At 41.8% G+C, this 22,780-nt stretch overlaps 1 protein-coding gene across 2 annotated transcripts in view; it reads right to left on the bottom strand.

Moving 5' to 3' along the window:
* Positions 1-22,780, bottom strand: part of dnah2 (dynein, axonemal, heavy chain 2) — a 59,631-nt gene that overhangs the window by 33,463 nt on the left and 3,388 nt on the right. Inside the window, exons 5-39 of one of the 2 annotated variants that reach the window (XM_047330456.1) lie at positions 22,474-22,584; positions 22,124-22,362; positions 21,809-22,000; positions 21,148-21,305; positions 20,583-20,670; positions 18,873-19,078; positions 18,443-18,572; positions 17,516-17,698; positions 17,197-17,411; positions 16,770-16,916; positions 15,773-15,929; positions 14,687-14,796; positions 14,161-14,290; positions 13,669-13,857; positions 12,863-13,007; positions 12,437-12,629; positions 11,909-12,109; positions 10,890-11,046; positions 10,255-10,429; positions 9,033-9,196; positions 8,545-8,706; positions 8,117-8,220; positions 6,902-7,058; positions 6,186-6,268; positions 5,030-5,210; positions 4,397-4,535; positions 3,465-3,682; positions 2,971-3,063; positions 2,692-2,817; positions 2,156-2,266; positions 1,728-1,970; positions 1,346-1,449; positions 975-1,164; positions 615-795; positions 338-465 (exon numbers count right to left, since the gene is read on the bottom strand). In XM_047330456.1, coding sequence (XP_047186412.1) covers positions 338-465; positions 615-795; positions 975-1,164; positions 1,346-1,449; positions 1,728-1,970; positions 2,156-2,266; positions 2,692-2,817; positions 2,971-3,063; positions 3,465-3,682; positions 4,397-4,535; positions 5,030-5,210; positions 6,186-6,268; positions 6,902-7,058; positions 8,117-8,220; positions 8,545-8,706; positions 9,033-9,196; positions 10,255-10,429; positions 10,890-11,046; positions 11,909-12,109; positions 12,437-12,629; positions 12,863-13,007; positions 13,669-13,857; positions 14,161-14,290; positions 14,687-14,796; positions 15,773-15,929; positions 16,770-16,916; positions 17,197-17,411; positions 17,516-17,698; positions 18,443-18,572; positions 18,873-19,078; positions 20,583-20,670; positions 21,148-21,305; positions 21,809-22,000; positions 22,124-22,362; positions 22,474-22,584 — 5,510 coding nt within the window. The remainder of the gene's footprint in view (positions 1-337; positions 466-614; positions 796-974; positions 1,165-1,345; positions 1,450-1,727; positions 1,971-2,155; positions 2,267-2,691; positions 2,818-2,970; positions 3,064-3,464; positions 3,683-4,396; positions 4,536-5,029; positions 5,211-6,185; positions 6,269-6,901; positions 7,059-8,116; positions 8,221-8,544; positions 8,707-9,032; positions 9,197-10,254; positions 10,430-10,889; positions 11,047-11,908; positions 12,110-12,436; positions 12,630-12,862; positions 13,008-13,668; positions 13,858-14,160; positions 14,291-14,686; positions 14,797-15,772; positions 15,930-16,769; positions 16,917-17,196; positions 17,412-17,515; positions 17,699-18,442; positions 18,573-18,872; positions 19,079-20,582; positions 20,671-21,147; positions 21,306-21,808; positions 22,001-22,123; positions 22,363-22,473; positions 22,585-22,780) is intronic. The other variant, XM_047330457.1, reaches the window with a different exon arrangement.

Raw genomic sequence — 22,780 nt, 5'->3', positions numbered from 1 at the left:
AGAACTGCTGAAGCTGTGGTCAAAGCAAAATATTGAATCCATTAAGTTTTTCTTTGTTTGCTGCAATTTGTATGAATTAACTTTATTCATGATATGTGAAAGCAACATTCTTACCATATCCTGAGGTTGACAGAGGTAGACTAAGGTGAAGACAGACGGGTGGATGACTGACAGTAAGCCAGACTGTAAGTGTCTACTTTTTCTTTGTCTACAAATTTTCAAGCGCAGACCCCAATTTGTTACAGAGCAGACAACAACACCCACAGCAGTACCTAAATCAACTGCCCGGTTCATGTAGAGCGCGATGCTGCTGTCACCTTTCACTGAGTGGTAGTACCTTGCAGTTGTTGAAGCCCTCTCCAAACAGTATGATTTCAGCAATTAAAGTGGAGTCTGGCACCACCATGGAGATCGGTCTGAACATGGACTTGAGGTTGTCTGGGAGCTCAGTACGACCAGCGTAACCTAGGGGAGGGGGAAGTTATATTTACAAAAACTGAAAGAGCCAATTATGGACAGGAAAAAAAATAATCAAAACATTCACTGAAAATGTCTCAAAATATTGCATTAAAATAACCCACTAATCCAGTGCTTGCACATTTGACTATGCTCACCGGGATTCATGGTGATGAAGATGCCGCATGACCAGACCAGACGTATGTGATGTCCATCAAAGTGGAAATTGCATTGTCCGGCTGCGAGGGCAGAAAGGATGGAGAGGATCTGCTGGGCCACCACCGACAACACCTCGATGTTGATACGGTTGAACTCATCGAAGCAGCCCCATGCTCCCGTCTGTTCAGGGTGGACACAATGAAATACGCACAAACCTGAACAGTAGGTTACCCAGAGAAATGCAGTTTATTTTAAAAATAAACATACACACACTGACATATGTAAACAACATGTTCCCTCACACAAAACTAAAGTTTCATTTAGGATGACATCGTCATCGCACTCCCCTTCATCCCTACCTGTGCCAGGCCAGAGTACATGCGTCCCATGGATTTGTAGTCCAGGCCTTCAGAGCAGTTGACTACAATGACATACATGCCTAGGGCTTTGCCTAAGTCCTTCACTGTCTCGGTCTTCCCAGTACCAGCTGGGCCTTTAGGAGAGCCCCCCCGGTGGAGGTAGAGCGCCGTGGTCAGTGTCATGTAACACCTGGGCAGAGTCAAACATAGAGCTTCCATTTGGTTGTCTGTAATTCAGTGAGAATATCAAAAATGCAATTTTGAAGAAAAAAATATAAAATACTGAGACTAATTACAAATGAATTGATTAACTGATATGTGACAGATTGATTGATGCTGCTGCACTAATTGACTGAATGGTTGACTGTGACCTGTCGGTAAGCGGAGTGATGACGAGCCGTCCAGAGTTGCCCAGGTACTCGTAGCCATATCTGAAACGGGTGTTGGTCTGGCGGATTATGCAATCATCCACATCCTGTTGGGAGAACGACCAAAACAAGCTTTTTATCGGGGGGCTGTGGCTCAGGAGGTAGAGTCGGTCGTCCACTAACCCAATTGTAAGAGGTTAGATCCCAGGCTTCCCCTAGTCCACATGACTTGTCCTTTAAAGCGGTATTAACTTGTCCTCTGCAGATATTTTAACCCCCATGAAGCAAACCACTTTTAAAAACTACTAGAAAGAAATAAAAAACAGAGAAGCTAAACAATTACTGCTGAAATTAAGGATTTGACAAACCTGCTCTCTTTCCCTACCTCTTCACCCTTTTTCTTTTTTGCTGTTTTCGCGTCCGCAGTCTCAGCGCATACCTTCTCCCAGTACAGTCGCAGCTGGCTGAGCCAATCAAAGGCGTTGACATCATTGCAGCCAGTCTTGGCTAACTTGTCGATGACATCCCGAGCATGAACCTCCCCCGTGACCAGGGCCACGATCTTGAGACGTAGCACTTTGGACAGGTTGCCCCGGATGGCCTCCGAATAGCAATTAAGCATGTTGACCTGAGAAACACGGACGGTTAGAGCTAAGGCTCAGGGGGCGGACATATTGCATGCATGCTGGGTACAGAACAATACGCTTGATGAATAAATACATACTAGTGCGTTAACAAATCATCACAATGTCCCATTTTCACACAAATTCCAGAAAATATTATTTTAAAAGAACAAAAAATGCCAGTAAAAACCTGCTTCTTTTTCAGGGACTTCAGGGCGGACCTGTCAGCCCTCTCCTTGCAGGTAATGAGAGATTTCGTGACGTCAGTGGTCCACTGGATCTGACTGGCAGTGATAAGCATCTAAAAACAGGAAGAATGCAAATTTCAGAAAACCTGAATCCTTCAGCAGAGAACCTGTCCGCTTTAATGGTTTATTATATCTTAACTCCACAAGCAGGACAAATCTGATGTTAGGCAACAATGCAATATATGTCCAAACGACAAGGATTTAGTAAGAACCCAGTTGAAGCGGAGAGGGGTAATTTTGAGCTCATCATCAACTGGAATTTGTAAATTGAGTAAAATCATTGTGTGCAGTGTATCAGGCAATACAGGGAGAAATCAAGCAAAGAGTAATCCCCCCCAAAAAGTCCTTGATGTTGAGTCTGAAAGTCAAGAGCATGTCAGTGCATCAGTGTCAGTTCGTCAAGCAGAATACCAGACAAGTGAAGATACCAAAGCAGGATATACATTACAAATGGAAAAAACAACAAAGATATATGTACCTGTCCGGGCCAATCTTTGACCCATTTGTCTCTGTGTTGTTTCATCCTCTTCAGCGCTACAAGGCAGTCATTCAGACTATTCTTCAGTGTGATACGCATTGTGTACTCAACATCACACAGCCAAACCTACATGCACAAAAAACAGAAATGGCACCACACATTCCACCATTAAACTCTGTAATATTCCTTATCAGATCTTTATGATCTTTAGATCCATCCACGTGAACACTTTTGACATCATGACCATAATCATAATCATAGTCATCACCACTGCTGTACCTCCACAGCTTTGTCCAGGTGCACCGAGTGGATGAACTCAACATACTCCCCGTCAGCAGAGAACATCCCGAAGGCCTCTGCTTTAGTGCCCACCTATAAAAGACATGCATAAACAGAATGTACTGGTCCATTCAAATCTACATCACTGTGATCAGATAAACAGGGAATTAAATGTAGAAATATGCTACCTAATATTTGCAAGATAATTAGAATTTAGGATCTTCTTATCATGGCGAGTGAACCAGTAGAGTATTCACCTCTGTATAACATGTGTAACCACCTGTTGTATAACATTTAGCCTTAGAGTAAAAATACGATGGCATAGTTAAAGCATTTCAAGTATCCCTCGCTGCTGCACACATTTGCATTAATAAAATAGACCCTGCTTTCTGTTGATGGCTTTTCTGACGATGTTGTGTTCTATAATATCCATGAAAAGGAGGAGGGTTCGAGTACTGAATGCATGTGTGCCTTGAATAATCCAATTTCCCTGCCTTTTCAATGCGCAGTTTATTGATGTTGTCGAAACACTTCTTCAGGTGGGGTTGCATGGCCTCCGCGTTCTGTGATTGCCCCAGGATCTCCAGCACATCGTCATTGGACAGGAAGTAGAATCGTGGGAATAGCTGCCTCTTGGTCTCCAGGTACATGTCCAAGGCCTTCTGGATCTCCTCCAGCTTGGCACTCATATCTGACAGCATATCTAGCAAGCCTGGGAGACACAGAGGAGAGGCTGACTGGGATTCTGTTAATTCTGAATATTAGTTTAATTCGTATAATTAAAATAATAAGAACCTTTTTGGCCGGACATCATCACAATTTTGATTATACTTTATTTTGATAAAACATTTATATTTATAACTTTCAAATAGACACACATTTTTGACACACTACACAAGATTGTACTAAATCAGGTAATAGGCCCATGTTGATATTAGTTCTTCCCAAAGGGCACATTTGTATTCACTGAGGAGCCACAGCCCCTTCCTGTGGAGAAAAGCAACCCTTCTCAGCAGAATACTCCTGTTGTATGAAATTTAGTAACATGAGTAAGTTTGTAGTTTATAGATCCAGTTTGTGAAAGTGCTTCCTGCCATTTAGTTCCTGTCGTAAAACTCTGAATGACCTCGTGAGAAACCCTGTTTTTTTAAAATCTCTGATATTCATATGGTCTGTCATTTGTCTCGCTTGCTCATTTAGACTGCATTGTGTTATTTAGCCACATGATGACGTCGTATCCTGGGAGCAGGCATGCTCTTGTTGAAGAGGAAGTCTGATCTGTTTAGGCTGTGTAGTGAACTCACCATGTCCTACTGAGCAACCCGTTTTATCCTTACATAGGCCTTAAAGACAAGACATTTCATGAAAGAATTGAAAGATACATTTTAAAGAACATTTTATGCGTTTTGAATGTATGCTGTCATACCAGGGTAGTGTGTTCCCTGTAAGGCGTTGTTATCCTCATAAAGTCGGCCCATGATGATTTTCCAGTTAGAACTAACATCTTCAAACTCTTCGCACTCCCGCGGCAGCTGCTCCCTGATGTCTTTTCCCTGGAAAATGTTCTAGTGGGATGAACACAAGGTAAAATGGACAGAGTCAGGGAACGACTGAGGTAGGTAAGAGGTTATTGACAAAGAGACCCCAAAAAAGAAAGCATAATGAATTGATGAAAGAAATAAAACAGAGGCTAGAAAACCAAAATCAGAGATACCATCAGTATGAATTGTCTCAAATTAAATTATACTTTAATCATCAATTACTTTCCAATCTATATAAGCTTCAGGTCATGTCAATAGTACTGTAGGATGCAGAGATAACAGAGAAAATTGCATTTTTTTAAACAATGCATGGCAAAAAAGTTTGACTTCTTCATGAAGTCACTTATCATGTCATGAAGGGGAATGTATACGATTCTGATCAATATAATATGTCCTATTATAAGCTGAGATTTTTTTAAAATGTATGTATAATGTATAATATTCATAGACAATGATGAAAGGCCAATCCTAAAACTAAAAGAAATCCTATGACACAGTATACCCAGTGCTTCCTGTACCTCCAGATAAATCCAGTGGCGTTGCACATTGAGGATCATCTCAATGACTTCCAGCACCTGCGAGAGCTGGCGTTCCCAGCGGTCCACCACCGGCTCAAAGGCTTTGACGAACCGAGAAGATTTCATCGTGGACAGAGTGACCTGGTTGTCCTCCAGGGCCTGGAAGACCTCCTCTGTGCACCTGTGAGACACGCGGGGGAAATTAAACATGACTGCTAATGTTTGCCTATAATGGAATCAAATGGCGACACATTTTCACAGCGCGAAATGTTCGCAAACTATGCGGTTATTTCGTAAACATTTACAGTTTAGTGTAATCCAGTGCAGTTGCATCGTTTCCCTTCTTTATGAGTTTACTTTTTTCTCAAAACTGTGCCAAAAAGGTGTTAATTCACCCTGGTGGAAGTTTTTCAGGTTAAAAAAATTGACTGTAAAAGATTGAGAGTTGTTGATAATGATCAATCTCCCTTAAGAAGATAATGGGGTACATTAAAGAAATCATCTGTTTATGTATGCATATGATATTTCATTGATGATTCAATTTCTCATTTGACCTCAGGCATAAACCCAAGCAGCCATTTTGTTTTTGGAACTTTATGTTAATTGTTCTTCTCTTTTTCATTAGTGGTTAACTTCTTGAAATAATTAATTAATATGCTTTTCATATTCTATAACCTTCATGCATCATTACTTTGCTCTTCTATCTCTCTCCCGTCCTTCCTTCATGTTTACTGTGTGGCTTACTATGGCTTTGCCACCTCTTCTGTATCAGAGGCAATGACCTGAGCTTCCAATTAGACTGTGCCTGGGGCCTGGCTCTACTCATTTTTTTATGCAGCAGATGGCCATGTCATTCCTGCTTTCATAAACCAGGCTGTAATCGTTTATGATGAACAAACACACTCACCAACCTAACTCTGACCTCTTAACTGAGTCATGGTATATCCTTACAACTATACAGACATACAGACATTACAATCACCTATATAAAAACAACTGACTGAGTCATCACTGGATGGCAGTGTTGAGCTGTACTGAGCTATGGTCTGCAGCGATGCAGACAAATAAAGCAAAATGAACACAGGTTTCAGCCTGGATTAAAAAGGTAACTTCCTGAAAATTCAACCCAACCGGCATTCAAGCATTGTTTTCTCACTTCAGCTGGTAGTGGCCTTTATCTTTGTAAGATGCTATGTCCAGGAACATTTTCTCCCATGTCTTGGTAATATTCTCCAAGCCCTGAAATATCAAACACAAAGAGTGATGATAACAGACAAGAGCACACACCACTGAAAGACTGAGAGGTGGAGAAAACCAGGAACAACATTGTTCTTTTCCTTTTCCACAAGCTCAAAGATACATTTTCATGACTAAATGATTGATGACAGAAAAAAACACGAATCTTGGCTTTGAGTTTGACTTTCTAAAAGGGATAGTTTTATCAGTAAAATCAAAAGGCATTTTCTGAAAGGCACAGATACAGAAGATACCTTTTGTACCCTCATGGAGAGTTTCAATTTAAGAATCAGACAAGTCAATTATAGTCTAAATGCAGAATTTCCAGCTGTTTTTGTAAATGTGCCGCTAATTTGATGCAGATTACATGTGCAATCTGAGCAAAATTGCAATGTGCTTCCATGCATATAAACCTGGATATAAACCTGGAACTGGAGCGGAACTTGGGCAGCATTGATGTTGACACAGGTCCATGACCAGGCTGTGCTGTTAAGAACAGCATGGGGTGAAGACAGGGCCGAGGGGGGCTAATTCACTACACTTCCGACTTGGTGATATCCTGGTTAGACTGAATGACAGAAAAAGCTACAAAATTGCTCACTAAGTGTCTGTCTAGACCAGAGGAAAAGTGTGGACCTGTTCTATGGAGAGTTCCTTGGTGGCAGCTCCAGTGATCTCAGAGATCTGGTCAGTGTACTTGTCCAGGTCCAGAGATACGATCTTCTCCAGGGTGAATTCATCACTGGTTTGGTCAAGAGAGCAGTTCAGCTCTTCACAGATCTCCTTCCAGTGTCTGGAAGAAAGTTGGCATTAAAAGTAATGTAAAAAATAGTGTTCGTGGTAAATGTTTTAGGAACTGTTATCAAGTTTCAGATCCTGTATCTGCAGACAGTAGCCGGGAAGGGGACAAGGGAGAGTCTTGTCACCTGTCAGATCTGAGTCATGGTCTAGAAATGGAGAAGGCGCTAAACCACAAATGTTTCAGTACATAATGACCTTTTGCCACATTCTACTGTAGAAGAGGCATTAATCAATTCCCCCTCGCTGTGTGTCTATTTGTAACTTGTGTGATTACGAATGATTTCACCTTTTCAATCACAGCAACAGGGTTCTCCCAGGGAACGTAGCTATACTTGTTATCAACCGTGAAGTGAATACATCCTTATTATTGCTCAACATGTTTCTTTTCATCACCCGCACAAAATACTAGGCACAACTGCCAGCGTGCTGTGTACAGGATGTGTTTGGCTCCTTTTTGTTTCCCTTGCCTGTTTTATGGTAATGTGTAATCTGTGCGTATTATCATTTATTACCCAAGCACAGTGAAAGTTACTTCCATGATGATAAAACCCATTCATGGTACCCACTCGTCCTTGCTGGCTTTTGGCTTCTTCCCAAGTCAAGTTGTGCGTCGCCCAGCTAAATGCGTTTTGGTGGTGCAATAACAAAATGCACAGAACAAGACAGGAGGAGATTCTGGTTCCTTTACAGGCACCATCTTTGCATTCAAATGTGGTACCACCATCTCAAAGTGAGGACAGAATGCAGTCAATGGATGGTCCTCTGAGAGCGGAGCGACAGACACTGATGTAGGACTGTGAGGTAAGGACAACAGGCTGGACTGAACACTGCAATATGCTTATTCTGTGGGAACATGCTTAATGACACTCCTCTGTACAAATAACTAAGCATGAAAATCACTTATCCCAATCACTTTAGAGCATTAACTATCCGACTGATGTTTTGAATCCATGTTCATGTCTGGTCTCTGTGTACCTGTTGCAAGACAATCTACATCTAATGAAATTTCAGATGTTATATAATACTTAATACTCTAGTTTCAGTCAGTACCTGTCTCTCATGGCTGGGTTCCTCATGTCAGCAATGAGAGGGATGATCCGCTGGAACTGGTCAATCTTGTTGTGAAAGACATCTACTATGTCCCAATCCTTATCCTGTAATCAGACAACAAATACTGTGTAATGTAGGTGGGGGGGGGGGGGGGGGGGGGGGGGGGCGGCATCCTGAGGGAAGGCCATTAATAAAGTCGCTTTTAAAAATCATTTAAGTTGGATCTGATTTTTCCCTTTCAAACACAAAGTGTTACTTTCCTCCAGAGGCCATGAGTAAAATACAGATTCTAGATCAGATTTAAGTACTGTTTTGGCATTGAGGTACAATTTACTTGTATGAAACCAAACCTAAGCCGACACAGGTAACACCTAAACCATGACCGTCTCCCTGTAGCATGAAGCCAAACTGACTGTGGCTGAACTGACCTTTAGTTCTCTCTTGAGCTTGCAGAGTTTTTTGAATGTGTCCTGCGCTGTGCTCTCCATGTTCTCTGTCTGCAGCGTAGCAAACTGACCAACCTTCCAGATGTTCCACCTGGAATTCCATTCCTGTGCCATCTCCCAGACCTGCTGCAGGTGCTGTATGTCCTGTACAACACATACAGATACAAGAAAACATTGCTCAAACAGAAGCTCAGTCATTAAACGCTGCTTGCATTAATGTTACAAGGCCAGCAACTCCTTTAAAACCTGTGTTTGAATTCAGCGTGGGACCTTTGTTGCATGTTATCCCTTCTATTTATTGTCCTGTCAAATTCCTGCTACTATTTTCTAAAATATTTGTTAAACTGCCCCAAAAACCTGCATTGACACATGCTGAGCCAGTTTATCGTAATCACAGTTCACGGTAGCCTCTGGATTCATTGTGTCGTAGTAGTAATCCTATTGCAAGAAGACAAAGGGTTGAGTCAGACCTTCTCCAGCGTCTTGATGCATTTGGAGCGGGAGTGTTCTATTTTGAAAAAGGCCAGCCAGTAAATGATGTTGCTCTCTTCCTCTTTTAGGGCCTCCAGTTGGCTGCAATGCTCTGCTATTTGCTTTAGGGCCAACTCGGTTTTCAGTGCACTGTCAAATGGACCTGGACATTTACAAAGGAGGAAGATACCGGTAGATGAAAAAGGATATAACGAACATTTACATGTCCACACACAAAAGCCCCCAAACAAAGGGCAGACATATTTTGTAACGCCTACTATATGGCAGTGGTCAGCAAGAATACACACAGAGTTACAGATAATGTTAAATCATCATAACGTGGCCATCAAAACCATGCATGATAAACTAACAGCTGTCTAACACAAAGTTAAATATTAAAAGAATATAAACCAGAGGTAATGTCTCCCAACACGCTTAGGTTGGTATATACGTTGTTAATCATCAAATATCATGTGTATCAGTTTAATATCTAAATATGCAGTCATGTAACCAAGTACCTTTGTTTGTCAGGTATTTAATTAACTGTACTTAGCAGAATTCCCATATTTTCTTGTATTTGTTTATCTATAAACTCTTACTGTATATTTTAATTTCAATAAATGCCACGATAAAAAGTTAATCAGTTAAAGAAAGGAGGAGGAGAGAAGAGAAGTGAGGGAGGCTGATGGGGCAAAAAAATCAGACACAGGGCTCCAGACTAACTTTGTTCATTGGTTGCACTGGAGCACCTAACTTTTTCATTTGGGAGGAGCCGGATAACCTACAAGGCGCAGTTTCATACATAGTAAATTAAGGCTTATACAATTAATCATCACCCACCAACATTCAGCGAAGACGAATACCAGGGTCAGAGCCGATCAGAGACAAAGGTCTGCCCCTACTCTGCCTCTGATATGCTCAGACCGTGGTATTCTTCTTCACTGCATGTTGGTGGGGGGAAAAAACAACGCTACAGACCAGGAAAATTTCACAGATTTTTGGTGGCATCACTCTGGAGCCCTGAGTCATGATGTGTCCTTTGCTCAGGGACATCCATGTTGTCAGAAATCATCAGGAGCAGGAACAGATCAAATACAGGCTATAGGTTCAAAGGAGGTTTTGTATAAATGAGTAACAGCTCAGTAGAGACAGATGGAATGAAAGCAGCAGTCGCATGTGAAACACTTGGAAAATGTGATAATGAAAGAGAGAATGTGTGACCTGTGCTGCTGAAGTTCTGCACAGTGCTGTGGATCTTCTTATTGAGATCCTCAGATTGGACCAAGAGGCTGTTCTTGAATTTTTCTCTCTGCTTCTGCAGCATGTCTTCACTGTCAATCAAGACCTGCTGGAACCACACCCAATCGCCATCTATAACCTCACGCATCTCCTGCACCTGTGGGTCAACCAGTTGACATCATGTAATGTTGTCCACGTGTAGATAAACAGCACCAGTAATTACCAAAGAAGTCCTTGTTTTCGATCATGTCTGATGACACTCTGAAGGTGTACACAATCCTACACGTTTCATTAGTTTACTTTAGGAATGATGAACAATGAGCATGTTGAACAAGCACGACAACTCTAGCCACTGTGTTATTCATTCATGCCTAATCATTGTAGCTAGTAGCATAATATTTGACAGATATTTTACTTGGTACAACATAAATAAATCACAAGAGTTCTCTCTCTGGCTGAATGTCTGGGAGAGAAAATTTGAGAGTGTTAAAGTAAAGTCGATTTTTTACTACAAACACAGATACATAGTCACAGTGTATTCATTTGTGTATGTACAGTCCTGTATCATGTTCAGTGTCTATGTGTATTTACTTGTATATTAATCAGGATGTACTTACAGCCTCCTCCACTGGGACCTCGTATTTGTCCAGGATAGTAAACTGGTCATGGATGAGAAGAATCTGAGCTTCTGTCTTGGCCAGATCTCCCTGCATAGTCCCAAAAAGCTTAAGGCTGTCACGAAGTTCGTCCAGTGTCTGCGGTGGTTGACTCAGCCTTAACACATACATACAAATAAAAGACCACCTTTAAACACAATACATACTGTATCTCAAATGTTTACAGGATCAAAAGCTTCTCCCTTTCCTTTCCAATCTCTTCATCTTCTTATTTCTCTCAGTGACTGAATGCATCGAGATAGGCCACAGCAATAATCTATGATTTTCATCTGAATCTCATTTTGTTAGTCTATTTCACAAAAAGATCGGTGTCTGTGGTGGGACTACAAGCCGGCCAACAACAGCTGATGTGAGTGGAATGGGCTGATGTGGGCGGGACATCCCACCGTTTCATAACTGATTTCAATTTTACTCATTGTTGTATTCTCTTCTCAATTTTCCAGAGGGTATGTATGAGAAAACGCAAACGTCCGCAAACGTTGCTTTCCTCCCGAGTAAAATTTCAGGATAAGGTCCGAGTGAGCACATTTAAGAATAAAGTAGGAAAATCTCTGGAAGATTCATGTTGAGTGGCCGCTCTACCCAGGCGCAAACCCTCAATGTCCCAAAAATGTTCCTGCTGCCTCTGATGCAGACAATCTCCTGCCACCTTCTCATGTGAATGACAGAAAATGTCCGAAACCAATTTTCCAGTTCTTACTCTATATCTTCAGACGGCTTATATAAAATGTTGTAATGTGAAAATAGTACAAGTCACTTACAGAGCTGCCCAGAGATAATGAAAGGATCCAGTGAGTTGCCTTGTCATTTTTCATATAACCTGCCACCTTAACAGATTCATCCTTCATACTTCCATCATTACTTAAGACCCTTAACTGCAGTGCCAAGGTTCTCAAGGTCGGCCAGGGACCTTTGTTAGATTTCTACTAGCTGTGATTAACAAAAAAAAGTCTCTCCACCTGTCGGCATTGGTTTGCAGGGAGGAATGAAGTTCTGTAAGGTTGGTGCTGGCAATGTGGCTGAGCAGCTGAGTGAACTTCTTCTGCCACTGACAGCAGTGCTGCACCAAGGAGGACTTGAGCAGTGAACAGTCCAGTGTGACAAACCCGATGTTCAATACTGTCTCTTCCTGTTGAACACTGTTGGCTTTCTCTGTGTACCTGGGGTTGAACAAGAGATAAGAGAGAGTAAAACATCAGCATGCTATTAAAAGTAAATAAAAAAAAACTTTTAAAGGATTTTTTAAGACAAAAAATGAAACAGAAGTTCACTGCCGAGAACTATAGTTGCCACAATGTACATTAGCTAGAAAGGTAAGGGGTTAAAGTTGGTAGTTTATGCCAGTGAATGATGATAGAAATCAGATTTAATTCATGCCACTTAAATACATGATCCAAAGCTTTTTTCAGCAAAAAGTGTCAAAAGGTCACTGGTAAACTGGTCAAGTGAAGAATGATGTTTAGAAGTGAATTTTAACTGCACAGCACCTGTGTACATCTGCGTCAAAAGAAGTGACAGGTGGGTTGAGTCTCTGATAGCGTTGTATAAAGGAGTCCTTGTTGATCTGCCAGATGTCCCTGTATTTGTCCCAGTTCTTCAGATAGGCCTGCAGGTGGCTGGCATTGGCTGACATCCCTGTGGCAACTGCAGCCTGGATCTCCTTTATCTCCTCGTCTTGCTCTGAAGGACACGTAGACATGGTCACATATACATAAATATATAACTGCTTAGCAACCAGTCTGTAATTCCATAATTAAAAAATGATTTAAGTATACTTCCAAGTCTGCACTCGCTCAGTATCCTGTGAAAACGGATGGATGCAGTTTTCTTGTAGAATGTAGATGTTCTGAGGAAAACTTGCTAAATAACATGAACGGACATTTTAAAAAAGGAAATAAAAAAGGAGTTCTAACCTATGTTGGTGTATATGGGATTCCCCTGTGAATGCTTGCATTTGACAAGTTCAGGCAGTCGTTTAAAATCTGCGACGGCGCTGATGAGCTGAGGCATAATGTTCACTATCTGTGCGAGCTTTGTGAGCGTTGGGGAGAACTCGACCTGTCAAAACAGAGAGACACAAGCACTCGCACTGCAGTCAAGACAATTTGTAAAAAATGTGTGTGGGTGACAGCGATAAAGCAAGTGTGCACTAGCGATGGCATGGTGTGGAAATGTTTTCACCGGATAGTTAATTGCAGACAACACCTGTGTTACCGAGTACACCAGACATTCTACAAGAAAAGACTTGTCACTTTAGTATTTGTAATTCGATATCTGAAGTTAGATTTCACTAAAACCAACCCTGGGTCGTAATTTGGTCGCTTGGCAAGCATCAGCAAGTAGAGACACTCAATTTGTACAGCAGTAAGGCTTTTTCTGAATTAATTCCCCTCGACCTAGACATAACAAACAATTTCACCAGTAGTGCCTATGCTATCACAGTCTACATGTGACAGAGAAAAGAGTATGTGAGAGAGGAAAAAACATTTATGTCGGTGACTGTATCTTCTACGAAGAGCTCTGAATATTGACACATTCGTGTGAGTTTGTTTCGCCATTCGATCAGGACATGTAGCTATTTTCTGGCCCACAATACTGTAAACAGTATGGGTGTTGTCCGGTTTGTACGTGGACAGATATCCTATATCACAAATATTAGACACAGTGTAAACAAGTCATGATCACATGATGTAATTGGATCACGGGTGGTTGATGGTACCTTTGGTGTGGTTTGGGGAGTCGCCTGATGCAGATCCAACATGACTTTGAACAAGGGATTGGGTGACGTCTTGCCCTCTCCGTTGATGGCCCTGGATACAATCTTCATGGAGTTCTTGATGTTGCTTCTGAGAGCTTCCTCTACCATTTGGTCCATTTTCTCTGTGTAGGCCAACCAGTTCTCCCGGACCTGAAAAGACCATGGTAAAAATGTACACGCATGACATGGCAGTAGCATAAAAATGTGCTGTACCTGGTTTTCAAGAAGGAAAGAAAGAGATCCTGGCAAACTGATACAGCTGTTTGCTGTCATGTTTCTTATCTTGAGTTAACTTATGTACAACAGCTTCAAGTGAAGAATCTTGCTCCCCTATCCTCTAACCTTGTGAAAGTCAATTCACTCCTAATAATTTTTATAAAGTAATGGATCGCAATTTTCAAAGAGTTCACGAACATCTCAGATGGAATGTTACCAATAAAACAAAGCACAGACCTCAGGCCCATCATTAGAGAAGGTGTTGTAGACACGGGTTATGATTTCAATGATGTCCCGGTGTGCTGAGAGCAGTATTTGACGTTGGCTCCGCTGATGAGCCTTCTGGTTGTCCTCAAACTCCAGGTCACTACAAACAACAAGATTCACATAAAAGATGCAACCAATAAAGGAAATTGATTTGTGCATCCATGCCACAATTACGATGCAACCCATGTGTATCTCTTCAGACAATGTTAAGACATGGAGGTGCCAAATGTCTTCTTGGAGTACATGAGTGAAAGAATGAACAAGTTAATAAGACGAACACTGTGAAATGATATACTGTTTGAAATATAATAAAGAAAACAACTTTACACATGGTTTAATGTACTTAAATGTGTCTGAAAAACAGTATATCAAAAAGAGTGATTTAAAACATAACTAATATCTTTTCATTTTCTGTGTTTACAGGGTTAGGCATTCAGAGTTCCGAATTTGAGCAACATACCACACAGTGAGGAAGGAATCACGTCACTGTTGTTACCTGTACACATTCCTTCCATCCAGTCTGACCAGCAAAGTTTCACTCATCTGGGAACACAGGCTGGAGATGGATAGGTTGGACACTTTGTAAGAGTCAACAATCACCTGGACCTGGAGTGTAAAAGAAGAGGGAACGAGAGGAGCTGCTCAGTGACAAATACTTTTTTTTAACTGGTTCCAAAGCAGGTTTTAGTCTTCTGTGGAACATACTGCCTGAACTCAGATCTGTCAAAACAGTGTCCATCCTCGAAAGTAAACTGAAAGTGACAGTCAGGAGATCTAAACCACACAACCCTTTCACCCTTTTTTCTAACGCCAACTCTACTGTTCGACTGATCTCTGTAAATAAGACTGGGTCAAAACATACTACTGTATATGGCTGGATCTTGTAAGGTCAATGTGTGGAATTAAGCTGTAGGATGAAATTGGAAATCGTTGTGGAACCTTTGTACAGAACTACTTTCATTGGGAAGCAGGTGAATGCTCCTCAAAAAACATATTCAATGTCGCACGATCATTTAATACACTAATTAGCAATTTGATGGTACTAATGTCCTATTAGCATTCATCCTAGCGTCAGTCAGTTTCAGGTTTGCTTCTCTCATACACTCCAATCACACATACACAGTATTTTAAAACAGAAAAATCCTCAATAAAGATGTTCTCATTTACATGTTCTTGCCTTGCTGTTCTCACACCCCATTATCACAACATGTTAGCCAGCACTCATTTCCTTTCCATGCTGCTGCGTGGGAATATGCCAAAGACACCAGCCGTGCTAGGAGTTCTGCTCTATTCGTATCCTTCTTATTATGTCTGTCACACAGTCACCTAGGTAACAAAACTGCTGCTCCACCTCTCTGCCACTCACTGTAGTAAATTATGAAGGAGCGACTTGAGGAAACCCCGGCACTAAGACTGCTTTTTTAACACTGCATTGGGCTGACCAATGCTGTAACTTGATCACTCAGTCAGAAATGCATTTGTAGGACTGGCCCTGCTGTTGTAGTCCAGACAAAAACAATTGATATTGTTACAATAACAATAAGTGTACAAACACCCACATTAATTGGTGAACTGTTACAACCTTTTCAACATACTGGAGACAGTCACGGATGAAGGTGTTGGCCGCTGTCTTAGACGTCCATGGGATCTTGGTCAGACCCGGGTGAATCTTCTTATCCATCAAACGAATTCGCTCCCGAAACAGACCCAACTCCTCAGGAGACAGCATTCTTATGACTCTGTAACACACACACACACACACACACACACACACACACACACACAAACACGCGCACACACACACACACACACACACACACACACAAACACGCATACGCAAACACGCGCACACACGCGCGCACACACACACGCGCGCGCACACACACACACGCGCGCACACACACGCACACACACACGCGCACACAAACACCCACAAACACGCGCACACACACACACACACAGACACACGCACACACGTTTACTAATCAACTTCTACAGGAACAAGCAAGATTATGTGTGTGTGTGTGTGAGTGTATGTACAGTAGATGTTTACTTTTATTTTGAATCCCCTGTAAAGTCTCATTTTGGTCACTTGCACTTTACAGACTTGGCATCATGATGAAAAACATGTCAGTGTTTGTAGGAGAATTCCCATTTCGTTAAAATGCATTTAAGGATTTATGCAGGCTTGCCTGTCCTACATGTTAGTTCTAAATATGAGGACAGGACTCTATCTATCTGGGTTATTAAGTGCAGAACATTCGAAAGCATATGTTCGACGTGCAGCAAAAAAAATGACCAAAGTCATAATAGGAATCAGTGGAAAATAAGGACTTCCCACTCACACTTTCACAAAATGTAAAGTGTGTACACGATATCCATTACCCACTGTCAGTAAAATACAGATGCAGAGCCATACTCCACACAGACACTCACAGGGGTTACTGTGATTGTTGCCTGACTCATTCAATCATAGGCACAGTATCCTCCAAAGAAAAGAAATCTGATGACACAATATAAAAATAGAAATCCCTGTTCAGTGTTGTATGCATGCATGTATGTGTGCGTGTGTGTCAGACCTGTTATAGCTCTTTATCAACAGCCGTGCTCTCTCCCGCAGGCATCGGAGCTCCTCCCTTTCCTGGTAAATGCTATACACACACTGGGGGAGCTCAAACCCTTGTTGATCCCAGTAGTCCACCTCAGAGAAGAGGTTCAACAGTCCTCTGGACAACAAAAAGCATAAAAAACAAAAATATTGAGTTTATGTCAGACTTGAGCTTAATGTCTACTTAATTATGCTGTTGAAAATGAATATCTCAGTATCTAACGAATGATGGTAAGAGTGTATTTATCCCTCCTGTGTGGTCATGCACAGTTCAAATATATAAGTATGGCTGTGGGTTTGTGTGTCACAAGTACAAAAATGACAATATACACGGTGTGAATGTACACTTGTACATGATCTGTGCTCTCTGTCTTGAGAGTTGAGTTTATGTTACCCACATGTCAAAGTTAACGTCCAGCTTGGCGGGATTTTCCTTGCAGCGCACCAAGAGTGGGTTCTGCAGTCTCTTGAGGTACTGTCCATCCAGGTTATGGGTCCACTCACTAAAGTTCTTCAACACAATCTCATCCATAACATGCACCATTTGGCCATAGGTGAGAAGGACCTGCTTGCTGCTGTATGACTCGGTTATGAAGTGGGCCTTATGAAGCACCTGGGGGGCAACAAGGGAGTCAAGGAAGGAGGCACTGAGGGGACACTCGTAGTTATCACTCACACTAGATAATAATAAATTACTGTGTAATCCAATTGATTCACCTCTATGGGTCTGTCTATGCGGTGTCTGAGGGCCATCACCCATTGGGTGTATCCTGCTATCTGGGACAAGTGGCCTGGATAAGACACTCTCCTCTGGTTCAGCTCCTTGTTGACCAGTTGGAGCTCCATGTTTATGACATTGTACACTTCCTCTAGCTTCTCGTCTGTGGTGCTCTTAATGGCCTGTGGTGGAGAAGATTGGATGGAAAGAGAATGAGCACAACAATTTCATGGAGGTAAGGGACAGGGTAAAGACGGGAGTTGAGCAGCAACGGAAATAGAGATTGATAGCTTGAGAATGAGCCTTGTACAAACTGCTACGTGCCCTGAGAGCGGAGACTTATTTGGGGGAAATGAAGAGCTCTCAACATAACAAGGAAAAACTACGCATCAGGAAAAATGTGGTCTTTTTGCTCTCAGTGCATTGAAGTGATAAAAGAGACAGTTCTCTATTAAGTTATAGGAGGGCAAATTGACTTTGATGTGGGTTAACCAGAACAAACTGTAAATAGCATCCAACAATGAATCTATACAGCAACATAATACGTAAAGATTTGATATGTAGAAGGCCAGAGAATGTGTTTAATTACATCCATCATCCATCAAGGAGGTTATGTGTGTCTGTCTGTTTGTTGGTTAGCAGGATTACAAAAAGACTACAGAACCGATGGGACATTTGGAGGGGAGGGGCATGACCCGAGGAAGAACCAATTGAATTTCATAGCAGATCCGCATAAAGGGGCTGATCCAGGAATTGTTTTTCACTTTCTTTAACATGGTGACATAGGATGTTGGCCTTGGCGGAGGCAGGGGTGTAGCACCAAATCCTGGGCCCTAAAGATAAGCTGTCTCTGTGGAGGATTTAAATCACAGAGCGCATGTGCGTGTGTGCGTGCGTGCGTGCGCTTCTGTGTGTGTGTGAGACACCTCTCGAGTAGACATGGGTCTGAAAATATCCAGAAGCCGAACCCCTTCCTCCACTGAGTACACCGTCTTAAACACCGAATTGATCAGGTTCTGCGTCATAATTTCCAGATCCTTTGTCAATGAATGAAACCTGTGTATACACACAAGAACACATCCACACATGAAAACACAAAAAGCAAACACACCCACTTATATCCAGAGACGGAGAGAGAGATCTGCTAAAGAAAGTAAAACTCTTGCTAGATATATATATATATATATAACAGTGAGCATGAACAGGTAACACACCAATTTCAGTTATAGTTGGGTGTTTGTGTTTGTTATTGAGTAAGCATGGAGTAAGATAGAAATACCTTTGATTGCTCAACACCTAACAACGACATTTTGCTAAATACTTTCACTTAGCTTAAATGTGAAGTCATAAACCTACTTGTTGAATTCATTGCACCACGAGTTATTCTTGACGTCAAGGATGCCCTTGCCAAGAGACTGCAGCTTCTGCAGGCCACGGTGGAAGGTGCCCTCTATCTCCAGGAGGGACTGCGTGAACTCTGGTCCATGGCAACCGCTGAAGCATCGCAGGGGCCTCTGCTGACCATCCTCCCAGCGGGCAAACTGTTGCTGGCAGTCACATATCTGAGAGACGGCAGAAGAACAAATTATAATCCCAAATAGCAAACACTACATACCGTATCAACACATAAAAGTCAGACTACATGGCTTTCAAAGTCGTCGGATCGCTGTGCAGTTCACACTACACGGCTTGCTGTCTTGTGATCGGGAGTCTTGTAGTCATTGTGAGTTCATACTACATGACAAATTGGTGACAGGCGGTCACACACCACATGATCTTTCACCAGGAGAAATCCATGACAACGCTGTGGTGTTGTCATGGACTACATGCTATAGCTGTCAGGGATTCTTCTTCCTATGTAGGCTACCCGAAATCTAGTCGAGGAGGTGACGTGACACAAGCCTCTGGAATCGCATCTTTAAAGAGTTCATATATTGCAATTGGTGACTGTAGATGGAATGCAGATTTCAAAATAAGAGTTCCGAAATTTGCTGGCAAGTGGAAAATGGGGTTAAAATCGTGAAGTGTGAACCAGGCATGGACATATTTTTCTTGCAAAATTATTGTAGAACACTGACGAAGATTAAATATATTGGTGGTCATGGTGATATGCACAAATAGGCTTGGCCAACAGCAGGGATGGAGGGCAGATGTAAAACATAAAGAAACGTGGAAACAAAATCAGAAAAGAAAGAAAATAAAAGCAAACACTGTGTTTGTTAAAATCTCAATGAGAACAACACGTTACATTAAATATGACATCTCCTACCGTGGTGCATTCTCAATCTGATAATTTATATCAAGAGGAACAACACTTCAATAAATCCAACCGAACATTTGTCATTGAACAAACACCGATGGAAAGATATTGTAAAGGAGGTGTTCGGTGAAGAAACGGTGATTGTAGACTGCATCATTGTTTGTAATGTTGAGCCTGTGAAAGTCAAAGTGAGCGAAACACTGATACAAAGTAAGTAGTCTTGACTTTTAGAAAACTGAAGCCTCAGGTAACAGAGGCAGTTGTGATTGGACTGGCCATTTAACAGTGACCTAACCTAAACTGATGGGCTAGGGACCACGTGGCCTCCATTTCATTTGCAAATGACTGTATCACACTCTCTTTAGTCTTGATCTTTTGGTATGTATATAGGTGTGTTGACACAACAGTGATATCATTCATTGACTAGAAGGGCACTTGGAAAACTTATACCTCAGCCAAGTCTAAACTAACCTGTCTCGAAATTTTTAATTTAAAAAAATCAAAAAAATCCAAGATCTGTCCATTTATCTGGATCCACTTCATTTAATGGGTTGTTCCTTGGGCCAAGACCCACCCCTCCTCAAATTTCCAGTAGTTTTTTTTCTAATCCTGCTAACTAACTAACTCGATAACTAACTAACAGACAAACAAACGCTGATAATAAATGAACCACTATGTTGGAAGTGACAATAATTGACTCGATCATCATCTGGAACTTTTGTGATCACTTTCAAAAGCGTGAATTCATAAAGAGACGGCACATGCGTTAATGTCTGTGAATGTGTGAGTGAGGGAAATTGCTTTACCTCAAGCAGGTCCCTGAACCTCTGAATGAAAGCGTCAACCACCACAAAAAAGTTGGAATGATCCAGGTCCCAGCCTTTTGAAGAATTCCTGGAGGGCAACAGGAGAGAGAAAAAGAGGACAGAGGGGGATACGGGATAAAAAGACAGAAACAGAAATTAAATGTGGTGAATATTGCACTGACAGCAAAAAATATCTCACAGGATTTTTCTCAGATGTGTGACTGAGTTAAAAACCCTCCGGATTTCAAATGTTGTGTAGGAGCTGTTATCTGACCATTGCAAAGGTCGAAGCACGGTGAAACATGTGCAAACTTCCAAAAGGCATCTGCGACCTAAACACTTTTAAATCATGGCTGTTCTGTTTGTCGTAGCTCATTAAGGGTCAATTTTTGTTTTTTAAAGAACACCAATAAAAATGACACTGATGAAGCTTAAAAAGAGTGAGCGAGACTGTGGGTGAAACAGCAGTGAATTTTAAATCATATTTGTTCCCTTTTGATCGTTTAAGACAAAAGAGCTCTTGGGAGTGAGATGACAGTGTGTAAACATGCGAGGCTCCTCCTACTTGTCGTGAATCTGCGCGGCTTGCAGGTATATTTCCTCCCAGGACTGGCAGCAGTGGATGCAGTCTCTGAGATTTTGTTTGCTGGAGGTCACGTGGCCCTTAAAGATCTTGTCCAGAGAGATGCTTTCGCAGCACAGGCCCGTCATCTCATTACTCACCTGCAACACAGCAGAAAACAAACATTACATTCAGCTTTTATTTATAGGCCCACAAGAAAGACATACCATTCATTCAGCATTGTGACTCCGATTGACTGGAAATTTGCCAAACACGTCAAGTTAAATTTTCTTTACAAAAAGCCTCTCGGATCACTAACTTGTCAGGTGACAACATTTTGCGCTAATTAGAAAAACAGTAATATGAATAGAACTTTTGAACTTTTTTATTTTTTCATTGGTCTGTGGATCACATAATCTTTTATTCTGCAATTGTCACAGCGCAAGGTTTTCTGCTATTAACTTACCTGTGGAATAAGTTATTGTTATTGTGAAGGACCTTGAAGCAGCTCATCTATTAATTTTCTACAAACAGCTGTTTATCACAATAGAATATTTGTGCTGGATTGGTGTGTGTGTCTGGATCCGTTCAGTGTAACAGGGAATGTGTGTGAGAGTAAAAAGACCTACATCCCACCACTCCAATATGAAGGGAACGCTGGTACCTTGTGGAAGAGACCAGAGATCTTCTCAGTGGTGTTGTAGTGGCTGGAGTTGAGCCAGATGATGCGAATGAGACTGACAATGTGTTTCAGTTTAGGAGCAACTTGATTGGGCTCGAGCCGGGCAAGCTCTTCACAGGGCTCCTTCAGTATGGACAGGAAGGACAGGTTTGATTGGGCCTGCAGAGAATAATCCTGGGGAACAAGAAATTATATACAGCATTTTCATTGCATCAGTTGTGTTAACAAAAGATTGCCCAGATTCCTTTGTCACATTCAGAGGTTATGTCAGACTTGATGCTCGCACACTCCCTGTACCTGTATTTCAATGGCCAGTTTGAGGAAGCGCTCTACATACAGAGACTTGGAGAGCCGCAGGATGTCCTCGATGTGCCTGACACCAGGCTTTTGCAGCTGCTGCATGAGGTCCAGCAGCTTGACAGAGTGACTCTTCCAGCAGGCTATCTCCTGCAGCAGACCACAGTTGTCCCAATTCTTCATTGTGTCTTGGCCACGCATCTGCTCCTTTATCTGATCTGTCCAGTTGATGATGACGGCTGAAATAGGAAGAACAAGTGAGTGCAAGGAAGGGGAAATGTACGTATGGATGGATGGGTTGATTCTATTCAGATATACACACACAGACAGAGAGAGCTCCTCAGACTTACTCTCCATTCTCTGAACCAGCTTCTTGTCATTCTTGGCCTCCGCAGGGCTGCACTGTAGGCCTTCCATTGGGATGTATAGGACTGTTTTGCCAAACTTCTTATACACATTATCTGTTTAAAAAAAAAAAAAAATACAATATTACACTCAAGCATGCCTGCCTGCCTGATATCAGAAAACACTAAATGTATTGGTCATCTAAATGGACAGATATAGTTTACTTTCAACTAGGCTGCATTAAAAAAGTCACTTTTTTCTTTCTTTTTCGAACTAGTGCCATTTAATGGTCAACTGTCTCTGACTCTTTTC

The sequence above is a fragment of the Scophthalmus maximus genome, chromosome 2 (genome assembly GCF_022379125.1).
Source record: "Scophthalmus maximus strain ysfricsl-2021 chromosome 2, ASM2237912v1, whole genome shotgun sequence".
NCBI classification, from domain to species: domain Eukaryota; kingdom Metazoa; phylum Chordata; class Actinopteri; order Pleuronectiformes; family Scophthalmidae; genus Scophthalmus; species Scophthalmus maximus.
Note: the sequence above shows the minus strand (reverse complement) of the source record. Positions and strands in the feature narration are given on the sequence as shown.